This window comes from Petaurus breviceps, unplaced genomic scaffold (assembly GCF_028583685.1).
Source record: "Petaurus breviceps papuanus isolate PSGF00001 unplaced genomic scaffold, PetGlider_PUasm1.0 90503, whole genome shotgun sequence".
Taxonomy (NCBI): Eukaryota; Metazoa; Chordata; class Mammalia; order Diprotodontia; family Petauridae; genus Petaurus; species Petaurus breviceps.
In genome coordinates this window covers 2,709,800-2,725,004 of record NW_027187265.1, presented here as the reverse complement: position 1 = coordinate 2,725,004, position 15,205 = coordinate 2,709,800, and the positions used below count along the sequence as shown (strand labels likewise).

At 47.8% G+C, this 15,205-nt stretch overlaps 2 protein-coding genes across 5 annotated transcripts in view; one reads left to right on the top strand and one right to left on the bottom strand.

Annotated features, from left to right (window-relative positions):
• The window catches only part of TNNC2 (troponin C2, fast skeletal type), a 158,378-nt gene that overhangs the window by 123,798 nt on the left and 19,375 nt on the right, over positions 1–15,205 (bottom strand). The window lies entirely within an intron of this gene.
• On the top strand, positions 4,251–15,184 carry PCIF1 (phosphorylated CTD interacting factor 1). Of its 3 annotated transcripts, XM_069062754.1 has the most exons (18): positions 4,251–4,396; positions 5,196–5,390; positions 6,034–6,178; positions 6,775–6,899; positions 7,186–7,320; positions 8,065–8,192; positions 8,415–8,569; positions 9,119–9,266; positions 9,381–9,464; positions 10,009–10,108; positions 10,211–10,373; positions 10,819–10,950; positions 11,589–11,761; positions 12,333–12,419; positions 12,608–12,792; positions 13,312–13,405; positions 13,503–13,678; positions 13,786–15,184. In XM_069062754.1, exons 3-18 carry the CDS (start codon positions 6,055–6,057, stop codon positions 14,024–14,026), a joined length of 2,250 nt encoding a protein of 749 aa, XP_068918855.1. In that variant the 5' UTR covers positions 4,251–4,396; positions 5,196–5,390; positions 6,034–6,054; the 3' UTR covers positions 14,027–15,184. The 3 variants fall into 3 exon arrangements, with proteins under 3 accessions (XP_068918855.1, XP_068918856.1, XP_068918857.1); XM_069062755.1 differs by lacking the exon at positions 10,819–10,950; XM_069062756.1 differs by lacking the exon at positions 13,503–13,678 and having other exon boundaries at positions 13,786–13,982.

Here is a 15,205-nt window from a genome sequence, read left to right as displayed (position 1 = left end):
ATCCCAGATAGAGGGTATAATAAGAGCTTTGTTCTGCACTGCTAATGATTGTAAGGTTTGGGGTCAAATGCTGAAGAAAAGCTCTGCCCTGGCACTAGCTAGTTAAGATTGAATCCACATTGAGAGCAGAGCTGTCTTTTTTCCCTTTGGATTCAGCCCCTTAGTTCTTCCTTTCCCTTCCTCTTTGGCTACCCCTCCCAAAGCCCTATATCCTGGCCAGTGGCTTCAGCAGGTCCCTTAAAGGGACTTAGACTTTGGCTTTGTAGCTGACTTCATATGCAAGTTGCAGACTGGCAAGTCAAAATAGGAGTTGTGACAAGTTTTATCTGATCATCTACAGACTGCAAGGAATGCTTTCCTGACCTGGTGTGGCAGGTTGCTAAAGTAGCTGTGGAAGGGAGGCCATGTGAGGTACAGGATTTTATCTTTTTTAACTTTCAGAGTTGTACTCTTTGAACTGTTTCATCAGTAATTTTATTTTATTTCATGGTCCATAAGTTCCTTATTGCCTTTTAACATCTAAACCTGAATGATTGGGTTGGCCTAGCTCAGAATGTGAGGTATCATCTGTACAAAGACAGAGACATGAGAGGCTGTCAATATTGCACGGTGGACAGCTGGAAGATCAATATAACTCAATTGGAGAGCGTCTGAATCATTCAAGCAATTTTTAAAATTAAATTTTACCTTTTTTTCAATTAACACAATCTTATTTATTTTTTAAATCTCCCACTTTTCACCTCCCTACCTGGAGGGGAAAAAAACTCCTGTAATAAATATGGATAGTCTGAATTGGACATGTCATAAAATGTCTTATTCTGCACTATTATCAGTTTTGTGGAATCAAGGTTGATCACTGCTCATCAGAACTTTCAACTCTTTCAGTTGTTTGTCTTTATAATATTTACTTATTTTTAAGTGACTTGCCCAAAGTCACATGGTTAGTGTGTCAAGTGTCCGAGGTCATATTTGAACTCAGGTCCTCCTGATTTCAGGGCTGGAACTCTATTCACTGTGCCAACTAGCTACCTCATTATTCACTTCACTCTGTACCATACCAAGTTCAAGTCTTCCTAGTTTTCCCTCATTATTTCTACCACTACCTATTTTGGCCATAAGGCCTCCACCTTCCTCCAATTGGTGAATTCTGCCATGGAATTTCCATTTGAGGAAATTTTTTTTTTTGTGCCTTTTTGGAGGGCAATTGGGGTTAAGTAACTTGCCCAAGGTTACATGGCAAGTTTTTTTGTGTGGATGTTAAGTGTCTGTGGCCCAAGGAACTCAGGTCCTGCTGACTCCTGGGCCGGCTTTACTCACTGCACCACCTAGCCGCCCCCTATTTGAGGAAATTCTAATTTCCAATCTAGACTGTCCAGATTACTTTTCCACTTCGTCCCTGGGCAAATACCCTCCCGTCACCCCACCCTTTCTTTTCAGCTCCCTTTTGTGTGGTCTTTCTTATACTCCCTGAGGGTAGGGAGTTTTTTTTCTTTTTACTTGTATTTTTATTCCTAGTCCTTAAAAACCTTGCATTTAGCAAACACTTAATATTCTCTCATAGAATTATAGTATTCCATTGCATTAATATACCATAATTTAGTCACTCCTCAAATGATTAGTTTCCATTTCTTTGCCACCACAACAAAAGCTGCTATATTTTTATACCAAAGTATCCTTTTCCACTTCCTTTTAACCTCTTTAGAGTGAGTCTGTGCTAGAAAATTCTATGGCACTCTCACACATGGAGGGAAGATGGGATCTTATATACAGAAAGTTGTGGGAGGAATCTAGGGATGGTCTAGAGAAGGAGTTTGGGGAGGGTCTTCAGGAGAAGTCAGATGAAGTCAATGAGTGATTAAGGGTGGGAGTTGCTGGAGGCTACCGGGAGACAACAGTTCGAAGAGTGGATTGATATTTTGATAGGCTCAAGGGTGGGAAGTAGATGAACCTTGGAGGACTAGGCTAGTAACAGAAGTCTGGGCCCAGCCACAATCAATACAAGGCTTATTGCATCATGCAAATGCCTCATATGATTTAATCAGAGTTCAAGGGGGGTTCCCAGAGCCTGTACCTCAAAGATCCAAGGAGAGCTCAAGGGGGCTCCCAGAGCCCATACCTCATCATTAAGCACTTCTTATATGTAGAATCTGTTGATATAAAAACAAAAATCTCAGCCCCCAAACATCAACTTAAGGGATAAAAATATTCAGATAAAAGTAATGCAAGATATATACAAAATAAAACGTGTTGATGGCCTATGATATACAACTAGAGAAATTTGGAAAGGCTTTTTGGAGGGAGTGGTTGGTGTGGATAGACTGCAATATATTAAATGCAAATATACACCTCCTGGTGTAGGAACTCTCTCACTGTCAACTGAGATGAAGACCCTTTGATCTAGTGGATAAGTTCTTGGGAGTTTACCAGAGGCATTTGGAGTTAAATGACTTGCTCAAGGTTATACAATTAGTCAAAGAGTCGGGATTTAAACCCAGGTCTTCTTGACTTTTAAGCCATTCCCTTTGTGTACTAGATCATGCTTTCCTGAAATATTACTAATAAAAAGTTATGCAGGAAGAACTATACAAGTGTATGGAATTGGAATGAAATGGTACCCTTCCAGCAAGAAATGGAGGGTTCAGAGACTACAGATGTGACATTACAGACAAGCATCCCTCAGAGAAGCCTTTTGATATCATCTTCTGTTTAAATGGCTACCACTCAGCAAAGCCCCATCTGACAGATACCAGGTAGCAAACTTGTCCTGCTCATTTCAGCAACTCCTGGGAGGCTGGCTTTCCTAGGAAGTAACTGGGGAAAGGGGAGGGAGGAATCAGTACCGAAGTGATAACCCAAAAGGGCAGCACCTGTCATCTGCAATATAATGTGCCTAATCAAGGCAAACAATATAAACACAAGGTACAGCATAGAAGTGGAGCCATTTCTGCAGAATCTCCTCCAGACAGGTTTTCTGGGGAGCTGGGGAAGGCTGACTTAGGCTCCATCTGGCTTTATTCAGTTTCTGCAAATTTCAGTCAATTCTTCTCTTTAACCTCGGGGTTAATATGGGCCTTGGAGATCATGGAGTCCAACCTCTTCAATTTAGAACAGAGGAACTAAAGCCTAGAGTGGTTATTTGCCTAGTTTGCTAAAGTTAAGAGACAGAATCAAATCTGATTCTGAAGTAATGTTCTTCCCACTATGCTCCAATACCTACTTTTAAATTACCTGAGGGTGGAGAGTATAGGGAGCTCTTGGTCTTTATAGTAGAAAACCCAGATTCCTACACAACTGCCAGATAATGGTGTGTGCAAACCATTTGCTTTCTTTGGGTCAATTTCTTTGTCATCATCATGGTTAATAGTCACATAATGCTTTAAGGTCCCCAAAGCCTTTTACAATCATCTCATTTGATAATCATAACAGCTCCATTTCTAAAGTGTTTCATTTAGGAAGACTTCTTAGAAGTAGGTGGTGCAAGTATTGATCTCCTTTTACAGCTGAGAAAACTGAGACTCAGAGAGAGACTGACTTGTCCAAAGTGGCAGAATTGTAAAGCTCATCTCATTTCCTAGGTGAGCAGCCAGAAAGTTCAGTGACTTGCCCCTATTCCTTGGAAATCAAAACTACAAATGGCCAGAAGGCTTCATCAAATAAACTAATCCCCAGACTCATTGTTGAAATTAAGGGAAGCCATTAGGTTAGGTTAGGTAGCAAAGTAGATTTATCACCGGACTGGAGTCAGTAAGACCTTCAGTTTACCTCGGTTTCCTCATGCATAAAATGGGGATAATAATAGCACCTATATCCCAGGGTTGTTATAAGGATCAAATGAGGTAACTATAAAGAGCTTCTGCACAGCACTTGGCACGTACTAAGTGCTAGCTGTCATTATAATTAAAGGATCACTGCTGCTATGCACTCCCTCGCCTATAGTGCTTTCACAACAACCTCGGAATAGGGGAGCGCAAATCATAGTCATCCCCAACAGAGATGGAAACTGGTTCAGAGTTAAAGTGACTGGCCCAGGGTCACAAATGTAAAAAGCTGCCCAAGTCCCCTGACTCCAAGACCGGTGTCCATGTATGCAACCCAAAGGCCGTTCCCTAGAGTGTAGAGGAGGGTGAAACTGAAACTAGACTTTTAGGGCTACTGCCCCAGACTCCTTCCTGAACTCTACCCCACCCCTAGTCTTCGGTCCCGCCACACTCAAGATGGCGGCGCGACGACTACGAGGCCCCTCAAAGGCGGTGCCCGCGCACGCGCAACGGCACCCTCCCTCCCCGGCCGGGACACAAGATGGCGGCGGCGGCGCTGGGGAGGGCGAGGCGGAGGCGGCCAAACAGGCGGCTAAGGAGACTGTGTAGTCGTGTTCCCCCAAGTCCGCTCCGGGCAGGTAAGGGCCCCTGGAGGCCGCGGTCCTGCCGCGAGCCGCGCTGGGGTCCGGGGATCCGCGGTCAGGCGACGATGGCTCCTCCAGGCACTTCCCGCCCGGGGCCGCAGCTCAGCATGGTCGTTGTCGCCACTGCCGCCGCCATCTTAGGCCCTCGGGCGGGCGGCTGAAGCTGGGAAGGGGAGGCCCAGGAACCGGGGACCCCGAAAGTGGTGGCCTAGGGGAACTCTCTCCCGCCGCTGCCGCCGCCTTCTCCGTCGTCGCCGCCTTTGTGCTGGGCTGCGACTCCGGAGTCTCCTCAGCCCGGGGGCGGGAGCGCGCGGCAGGGCGGGGGGCGGAGCCCGGGAGATGGGGCGGCGTGCGCGCACCCGCCCGCCCTGAGCTGGAGAGGGAGCTAGGGAGGGGGATTGAGAGGGAGGAGAAAAGGGGAGAGGAGGGGGAGAGCGCGCTCCCGAAATTACCCCTCCCCTCTGCTTTCCCCTTCTCCCCTCCTGCCTGTCCAGAGCGTTCACCGCGCTTGCGCACTCTGCTCGCTCTGGAGCGCAGGAGGATTTGGAATCCTGCGACTGGGAATCGGGCTCCTCCTGCCTCGGTCCCTTGGTGGTCCGGGGCCGCGCTGCCCACCCCTCTGATTCAGGGTCGCGCCGCCCACCTTGCGTTGTCCCTGCTGGTTTCTCTGGCCCGATGCCCCTCCCTCCGGTTCCCGTGTGTCCATCCCATGCTCTCTCTTCTCCTTGGCTTTGGCTCTGCTCGTTCCCTAGCCTCGCCCTGCCCGTGACCTTGTTTTTCTTTTGCTACCCAGTTGCAGGTCTGATGATGCCCCTGGTACTTTGCCCAAGCCACTGCTGACCTGTCCACCCACCCACCAGTGCCCAACCGTACCTAGCATTTGCCTCTGCCCACCCCCAGGGGAATCCTACGGTGACTCCAGAGAAGAGGGGGTTGGTGAAGGTCTGGAGGTGCCTTCTTTTCGTGCTAATGCTGCAGACCCCAGAGGGTGAGAGAAGTGGAGCTTGTCATCACCTAGTCCTCTGGCCCCCAGAGCCTGAAGTACAGGGTCTCTTTCTGTCTCTGGATCCTATGACTTGGAGTGATTTTAGAGATTGCTGACCCTTCCTCCTACGTTTTACTGTTGAAGACACAACACCTGAGAGATAGATTAGCCTAGAATCACTTACCTGGTGCTCGTACGACCTGATTCCCAGCCCATTGCTATTTCTTTTTAATGACCCTACCTTCTTCTAGCTTATTAGTATAGCACAGAACATTTCCCATCTTAGTGAATTAACACATTATGTTTCCTGAACTCCACTGTGTAGCCACTTGTGGCTATTATATAGCCACAACTCCACTTGTGCTGGCTACACACTGTGTACACTACCCTGAAGTGATTGAACTAAAAGAGTTAAGTATAGACTTCCGTCCTGTGCCTCCTTATGTTGAACATTAGAGTAGTGTGATAGAATGGTATTAAGGCAAGGAATGTGTTCTCTTTTCTCTAGCATGGATAGTCAGGAGGTTTTCTGGAAATAGCTTTTAGTATTGTGGTAGAGAATTTCTACCTTTCTTTCTGTATTCTTCATGAAAAGGGTGAAAATGGAGTGGGCCTTTTTGGTTCTGACTTGATCACTGTGTGATAGGTCTCATGCTGTTGCTGAGAGATGGCCAATGAGAACCATGGCAGTCCTAGAGAGGAAGCATCTCTGTTGAGTCACTCCCCAGGCACCTCTAATCAAAACCAGCCTAGTTCCCCCAAGCCCATCCGACTGGTACAAGACCTTCCAGGTATTATGGGGCACAATGAAGGAATATAAAAAAGAGGTTCTGGGATTTTGGGAGGGGAACTTCTTGGTTTGTATTCCGTGTGGGATTGTGCTACTAAGTAAAATTCAGATTTCTTTGCCTAGCATTCAAGGCATTCTGTAATCTAGTACTATTCTACTTTTCCAGCTGTATTTCAATTCTTACTTTGATACGTTTTATGTTCCAATAAAACTGGACTAGTCTGTCCTTTTGACTATGCCCTGGCCTTTCCTATTTCTATGCTTTTGGTCACCTTGTCCCTACCCCTGGAATCCCTTTCTCTATAGTCTGTTAAGTTCCTATTTATCCTTTAATGCTCAACTCACATTCCACCTTCTCTGGAGAACTTCTGATCTCTTCCTTCTCATTGGATAACGACTTTTCCCCTTGGGTCTCACTATCCTTTTTTTACTTATCTAATACATTTACCTTTTTTTATTGCCTATAACACAAATTTCTGTTTTTGTCTTAATTCCTCTACAAGGCCATAGATTCATAGGTTGGGACTCTGTTGAATCTAAACAAATGCCCATTACATTGAATTGCTGGATTGCCTTGATTCTGGCTTTGGTTTCCAGATGAGCTGGTACAGGCTGGCTGGGAGAAGTGTTGGAGCAGACGAGAAAATCGCCCTTACTACTTCAATCGCTTCACCAACCAGTCACTGTGGGAGATGCCAGTCCTGGGTCAACATGATGTTATTGTAAGTGTCTTGTTTAGGACTATGGTGGACCAACACAGTTTTCCAAGAAGAGTAGAGTTTGTTGGTGCCCTCTTTTGGGGGAGACATCCTTTCTCACTTGACTTGGACAAGCTGGTTGGCACAGTACTTCTGACATTGCTAAGGGTGTGCTGCTTGAGGGTGGACTTGCTATTTGATATTCTGTGGGTGGGAGATGGGTATGGGGCAGGGCTATATAATAGGCTCTGTACAATCTGGGAACCAATATTGCCAGTTATAACTCTGCTGGTCTGGCCCCCACCTCCAGTCGGACCCTTTGGGGCTGAATGCGGCTCCGATGCCCCCAGACGCTGGAGTGGTGGAAACACCAGTGGAGAACAAGCCTAGGAAAAGAAGGCTTTCAGAGGAGCAGCCCAGTGGCAACATCGTAAAGAAGCCCAAGGTGTGTGTCCTGCTAGTGACAACAACCTGGAATAAGGTCAGATGGGCCTGAAGGCATGCATGTAATGAACAGAGGCCTAGACAAGGAAGCAGAGGACCTGAATCTGAACTTGACTTTGACACTTAACTGAACCATGTGGCAAGTTACACAGCATGTTGTAATGGAAAAAGTTCTAAATTTGGAGTTAGAAGGTTTGGGTTCAAATCTTGGTTCAACTCTTTCACTCTCTCTGAACCTGGGCACATCTTTTCTTTTCTCTTGAACTCAATTTTTCTCATCTGTAAAAGGAAGGGTTGTATTAAATTGTCTCTGAATTCTTTTATTTCTGAACCCTAAATTCTCTGATCTTTACTGTACAGTAGAACTTCGTCCCTTCTGTAATAGAAGGATAATAATTCTTGCCTTAACCTTCCTCACAGCACTGTTGTGAGGGCCAAGTGATATAAAGTATTTGAAGTATTTACATTCGGTAAAATGTAATCCTGTGAAGTATTATCAACAGGATTTAGTCAAGAGGTTTGATTGGTGTATTGGGGATAGGAAGAGTGATCCTATTATTCTTTTTTTCCTCCTTTTTGGAGGGTAGTTCGGGTTAAGTGACTTGCCCAAGATCACACGGCTAGTTTTTGTGTTGTGTCTGAGGTGACCCTATTATTCTATAGGGATCCGAGTTCACACATGCCTTATTGTCAAGATCTTGGTGGGCTTGGCAAGTATCATGACTTTTATTATTCTTCCCTTCAGGTTGAAGTTCCAGGGACTCCTTCCGAGTCTGTACCCAGCTCCCCTAGTGTTCCTGGGACACCAACTATGAAGATATGGGGCACATCCCCTGAAGACAAACAGCAAGCAGCTCTCCTTCGGCCCACCGAGTGAGTCCTCCTTGTAGGCTTCTTCAGGCCCTTTTCACCTTAGTGTGGGTATTGGAGGCCAGGAGGGAACAGCTGAGTTATTGGTTGACTCTTCTGGTATTGGGTCATTGATTTAGAGGCTGTTGGTGATTACTGGGTTGCGTGGTTCTCTTGGAAATGTGGAGAATGAGTGCTCCTCTTCTTCCCCTGACTTTGTTTACTGGCCACTGTCTGTGTCTTAAGGGTGTACTGGGACCTGGACATCCAGACAAATGCAGTGATCAAGCAACGGGGGCCATCCGAGGTCCTGCCCCCGCATCCCGAGGTGGAACTGCTCCGCTCCCAGCTCATTCTAAAGCTTCGCCAACATTACCGGGAGCTGTGCCAGCAGCGTGAAGGTAAGGCTGGGCGACTGAGCCTCTCTTTTGCTTACGGTTCTTTTTCCAGCCTTTCTTTGTTGCCTTTGCCTTCCTTTCCTCCCCTGTCTCTGGAAAAAGCCAGGTCTGGAAATGAGCACTTGTTATTAGGGTCAGAGCCATGCAGGGCCTTTCTTCTCTGACCTCCAGCTTTATATTGAGATAAAATCTGGGGTGCTTCAAGTTGGGAGGAGCACCTACCCTCTTGGTCACTATTGCTGCCTTGGACATGTAGTGTGGTAGAAGTGGAAGGAACACTGGATTTAGAAGCATAGGATCTGATTTCAAATCTCAGTCCAATCACTAACTGTATCATCTTGCACAAGTCACTTAACATGTCAATGTTTCACTCTCTTCATCTGTAAAATGAGGTGACTAGATTTCCTCAAAAATCCCTTCTGGTTCCTTATTCGTGATCCTATGATTTCCTTTCTGGGTTGCTTCTGGGACTGCCCAGAATGCCCAGAGTCTCGTATTTCTTTTCATTCCCCAATCTCCTCTTGGGATTGTTCATATTGGCCTCTCTTTCAGGCATTGAGCCCCCGAGGGAATCCTTTAATCGATGGATGCTTGAGCGCAAGGTGGTGGATAAAGGGCCTGACCCTTTGTTGCCGAGCAACTGTGAGCCGGTTGTGTCTCCTTCCATGTTTCGAGAAATCATGAACGACATTCCCATCAGGTACTCCTGCTTGGTCCACTTGGGCTATGCTGTGCACCTCTCCTAGTGCAGAGCCAATTCCCTTGGGGGTCACCTGACACTGAGGTCCCTGATGGCCACTGCTTTTTGACCCAGGTTATCCCGAATCAAGTTCCGGGAAGAAGCCAAGCGGTTGCTCTTCAAATATGCAGAAGCTGCCAAGCGACTTATTGAGTCCAGGTCAGGAACTTCCCCTTTCCAGGCCATCAAGCCATAAATACTTCTACAGGGAAAATTCTCCAAGAGCCAAGTGGGTGGTGGGGTGGTGAGAGTCTCCAGAGTCCGTCCTGTACATTGCTCTTTTATACTCAGTAGGTTCTGTTATGTTTGGGGATGATGACAGCGCTCCCAGGCAGCAAGGCTGAGGGGGTGTGGGTAAGTGGCTAGACAGGGGTCCTGGAGAATGTCATCCAGCTGTACCTGAGGAGGCCAGAGCTCCTGGTTCTCTGTGGAGCTTCTTCACAGACTCAGAGAGGCAGCCCCATCCTTAGCTCCTGAGCAAGCACTGGGCTAAGAGTCAGGGTACCTGAGTTTGAATCTGTTCTGTTCATGTGAACTCTGTGACCTTAGGCAGTCACTTACTCTTTTAGAACCTCAGGCTCTTTATCTATGAAATAGAGGTAATACTTAGCAGGATTATAAAGAAATACTTTTCTAAATCCTAAATTACTGTAAAAATATGTATAGAGCTATTATACAAGCCTTGTGCTGCCCTTTCCTGTAGGAGTGCATCCCCGGATAGCAGGAAGGTAGTGAAATGGAATGTGGAAGATACTTTCAGCTGGTTACGGAAGGACCACTCAGCTTCCAAGGATGACTACATGGTGAGTGGTGGCCACTTTTCTGGGCCTTGGGAAGGAGGGTTGAGGGGGTTGGGGACTCCCCAGGGCAGGTGGGGCTGTATCTACAGGGCATGTCTGCTGCAGGACCGTCTGGAGCACTTAAGAAAGCAGTGTGGCCCCCATGTGTCAGCTGCGGCAAAAGATTCAGTGGAGGGTATATGTAGCAAGATCTACCACATTTCCCTGGAGTACGTCAAACGAATCCGGGAGAAGCATCTTGCCATCCTCAAGGAGAACAACATCCCGGGTATGGGGGTGACCATCAGGGAATGTGGTTGGGGAGCTTTTGGGTGGAGGGTGGACTCTCGAATTCCTCTGGGAGCAGGAACTAGTTCTGGGAGGAAGGAGTAACCGTGATTGTGGAAGCACTAACTGGGCCTTATTGCCTTTTGGGTAGAGGTCTATAGCTCCATGACTGGCAGCTCTTCTCAATCCACAGCAGGGAGAGGAGAGGAGAATAAATTGTATGTTAGAATTATGGGACTTTGGAGATGGAAAGAACCTTAGAGGTTACCTAGTCCAACCCCATGTTTGTATGGATGTGGAAACCAAGAACCAGAGGTTGTGACTTGCCCAAGGTAATATAGGAAGTAAGTGGAAGAACCTGGATTTGAACCCAGGTTAAAAGAGGTAGGGGCTTGGCAAGGGGGCAGCACATGTTAACTCCTCCTGATAGTTGATGGGGACCCCAGCATTGAAGCATCGGTGCCATCTTTCTTCATCTCCACATGAGGCATTCCAGGGAACATCGCATGGGGTGGTCACCTCAAGGAGGCAGTCCACAGGAGCTAAGGAGCTGATCCGAGCAGATCTGAGAGAGCCAGGTGCATACATAAGAAACAACTGTAATGAGACAGATGCCTAGGAGCCATCAACTAGATTAAGACTCATTGTTTTATGATGAAATGGCTTACAAATGCCCCTGTCACCAAAGCAAATCCTGTGGGACTGGCTCCCCATTCAAACTAATCTTTGGTACTTTCTTATTCTCTGCCTTTGGTGTTTATTCTAACTTAACCTGTATCTCTATGGAGTCTGGGCTGGGGGGGGGGGGCGCTGCAGCACGCAGTATATAAGTTGGTGTTCTTGGAAGGAGTGCCAGACTTGTAACCCAGAGTCCCCGGTTCCGATCAGCCTCTGGCATTTACTTGCTTGATGCCTTTGGAGAAGTCACAGATTCTCAGAGCTTCAGTTTCCTTTTTTGCAAAATGAGGATACTGTGATAATGCTGCATTAACCACTTAGCAGGCTTGTTGTGAGCCTGAAAGCGCTATGTAAATAGTTATTTTTGCTATTATAATCATGATAATATAATTATGACCTAGGTCTGCAACCCCTTAGGTATAGCTCTGCCTGCCCCCTGCCAGGCTTCCTCAGTCAGTCCCCTCCAGGTGCTCCCTGACCCGAGTTGAGCAGGGTGGGGCCACCCCAGACCAGGCCTCACCTCGCCCACTTCCCTCAGAGGAGGCAGAGGCAGCAGAAGTGGAGCAGCGACTCGTCTACTGCTACCCGGTGCGGCTGGCCGTGCCCTCACCCCCCCTGCCCAGTGTGGAGATGCACATGGAAAACAACGTGGCCTGCGTGCGCTACAAAGGCGAGATGGTCAAAGTCAGCCGCAGCTTCTTCAGCAAACTGGTGAGAGCGGGAGCGCTGAGATGTGCTGGGGGTGGGGTAGGGGGGAGCTTGAGCAGCTGTCTGCGCTCCCCCTTCAGAGGGGTCGGCGTGTAGGCCTCGCAGACATGGTGAGCCATTAAGGTACAGTGGAACCTCTGGACTTGGAGGTAGAAACCAGGGCTCGAACCCAAGCCTCAGCACCAACAGCCACTACTTTGGTGACTTTAGCCAAATCATCTGACTTTTTTTGAGTCTTATGTATAGTTCCTTCATCTCTGAATCAGGGATAATGCCTCCACAATGTACCTTCTATCTTCACATGGTTATTTTGAGAGGGCTTTGTAAACCTTAAAGTACCATATAAATGCAAACTTCTTTTATACCTCTAATGCCCATATGCAAAGGCACTTATAGACTGGAAACTTCACATAGGCAGGAACCTAGACAGATCAGAGTATTAAACTGTCTCTATCCTCAGCACCAGGTGCTGTTATGATGTAGCTATTGCGCTGTTGACCTGGAAGGATTTCCTTCTTGTGAACGAGGAGCCCCCAGGAGCTCTCTGCTAATGCCCATTTCTGTCTTCTGACAGTGGCTCCTTTATCGCTATAGCTGCATCGACGATTCGGCTTTTGAGAGATTCCTGCCCCGGGTCTGGTGTCTCCTCCGACGTTATCAGGTATAGAGTACAGGGCACAGCTGTGGTGTGCTGAGTCATTCTAAGCTAACTGCTGCTGGAAAGTGGGATGGGGGGATTCTGAGGAGGTCTGACTAACCTTTAAGACTCGAGGAGGCCAAGGGTGGGGAGGAAGAAAGGTGATAACCCCTCTCTCGTGCTGATAATGGCTTTCTTGGCTACTCCTGCAGATGATGTTCGGGGTGGGACTGTATGAGGGGACAGGCCTGCAGGGCTCCCTCCCAGTACATGTCTTTGAAGCTCTGCACCGACTCTTTGGCGTCAGCTTTGAATGTTTTGCCTCCCCCCTCAACTGCTACTTCCGTCAGTACTGCTCTGCCTTCCCAGACACCGATGGCTACTTTGGCTCCCGAGGGTGAGGTCCTGGCTGCTGGTGTGCAGAGGCTAGGCCATGCAGAGCTATGAAATCAGAGGGACTGGCCCTTGGCTGTCAGTGCTGAGTCTTCTCGCTCTCCCCAGATGATGTCATTTCTTTGCTCTGGTTGTTGCTGAAGAGGAATCTTATCAAACCTGCTCCGTGGTCAGGCATAATGTTCCATTAATGTGTTATGTATCTGTTGCCCATCAGATCTTTTACTATGTACAAGATAACTTCCTCACAATTCTGTTTTGTTGGGGAGATAATAACCATGTAGTAAATTAGTACCAAGTGACTTCCCTTTTCTTTAAGAAATGAGGTGATTTAATCTAAGTGTTAGACAAAGATCATACCAATGGAGATAGCTTGAGGTTGTTTTTTTTGCCTTTTAATTCTCCAACTCTGATAACAACCACCTCCTCTACAGTACCTAGCACCACATTAGATACATACATAGGTGGGGCCACTCTTGGTAGGTTTCCTAACTTCTGATGGACCTCTCTCCTTTGCTCTCAGGCCCTGCCTGGACTTCTCCCCACTGAGTGGCTCCTTTGAGGCAAACCCTCCATTCTGTGAGGAGCTGATGGATGCTATGGTGTCTCACTTTGAGGTTTGTGACCCTCACGGGTGGGCTGAAGGGTTGGGGGAGGCACGTTTGTGAGCCATGCCAGAGTGTCAGCACCACTTCCCCTGTTGGCGCTTTGCAGAAGCTATTGGAGAGCTCCCCAGAGCCCCTGTCCTTCATTGTTTTCATCCCGGAGTGGCGGGACCCCCCCACACCAGCACTAACCCGAATGGAGCGGAGCCGTTTTAAGCGCCACCAGCTGGTGCTGCCTGCCTTTGACCATGAGTATCGAAGTGGCTCTCAGCACATCTGCAAGAAGTGGGTACATTTTGTAGGGGCTGGGGCAGAGGGAGGGGCCAGTAATGTGTGATGAAGGGTGGGAAGACCTGGAGCAGCTGTCACTGAGTGGCCCATTTGCCTTCCAGGGAAGAACTCTACTACAAGGCTGTGCACAATACGGCTGTGCTGTTCCTGCAGAATGATCCTGGCTTTGCCAAGTGGGAGCCGACGCCAGCCAGGCTGCAGGAGTTGACCACAGCCTACCGGCAGTCTGGCCGAAGTCACGGCTCCAGTTCAGGGAGCACTTCCTCTTCCTCTTCCTCTGAGGCCAAGGACCGTGACTCTGGCCGGGAGCAGAGCACCAGCCGAGAGTCAAACACTACTTAGCAGGCAGTGGAAAAGAGGGCTGTTGAGCTATGGGGGTACAGGCCTCTCTTCCTTACATGACCCTAGCCCCAGCCCCAGGAACAAGATACCATCATCCTTTTTGGGGCAGCAGAAGGGTCAAGGCTGCCACTGACATAGGAGGAATGTGGTCCTCTATGGCTCTCCTCATACACATATCTTTCTCCCCCAGTTTCCTTAAAACCTCATGCTCACTCCATGTCCCTTGTGAATAGTCCCACATCCTCCCTGTCCTGTCGCTAACGCTGTTTTATGTGTAAAAGAAAATACAGAAAAGCCCCAAGATTGTGTAGGGTTCTGGAAGGAGGAGGGGGCTTCTTGGGAGCCCATGTTCAGGCCCAGTCATGGCTGCTGCCTTTTCCTATGCCACTTCATACCAGTGAGATGTTCTCACTGTACACACACGACACTGTCCCTTTTTTCTCTTATACACCCACTAGCTGCAGGTCAGGGAGATAAGGGAGTCCTTGGGGCCTTCACTATTTTTTAGTGAACAAGCCTTAGGCCCAGTGGTCCTGGCTTTTAGGGCCCTGTGTTCTTGGGGACATAGGGATTCATACAGCTCCCTAACCAGCTTTGGAGTGAGCCTTATGGGCAGGGGACAGAAACCAAATCAGGCCAGGAACCAGATTCATCTTCCTCTTGGGTTCTTCCTTGCAAGGGTTTTTAATAGACCAGCTGAACCCTTACAGGTTATTTAAGAGCTAATGGGCCCTGTCTGGTCTTTTAATTGATCTGAGTAGTCTTACCCATTGTGTATAGGGACCTTTGAATGAGCCTACCCCATACCACCCAAAACGTGTCAATTAGGGTTCCTTAGGCCTGTGGATTATCAACTTCTGGTGTCCCCAAGGACAAACTGGCAGGAGTTTGAGAAAGCCTTGGTAGGGCAAAGGGACCATAGTCTAGAAATGCATGATTCTAGAATTCGCAAGTAATTCAGTGATAATCTTACTTCAACTTGAGCATGACAGCAAGCTCTGATACTACCTGTGATCTTATGCAAGTCACTTCTCTCTCTCAGCCTAATTTTCCTCATCTGTAAAGTGAGGGGGGTTGGGTGAGATGATCTCTAAGGTCTTTTAAAGCTCTGTCTTTGTGACTGAATTTCTGTAAAATGATACCTTCCCCAATCCCAAAGCTAATTCTGCTTTAATGTTG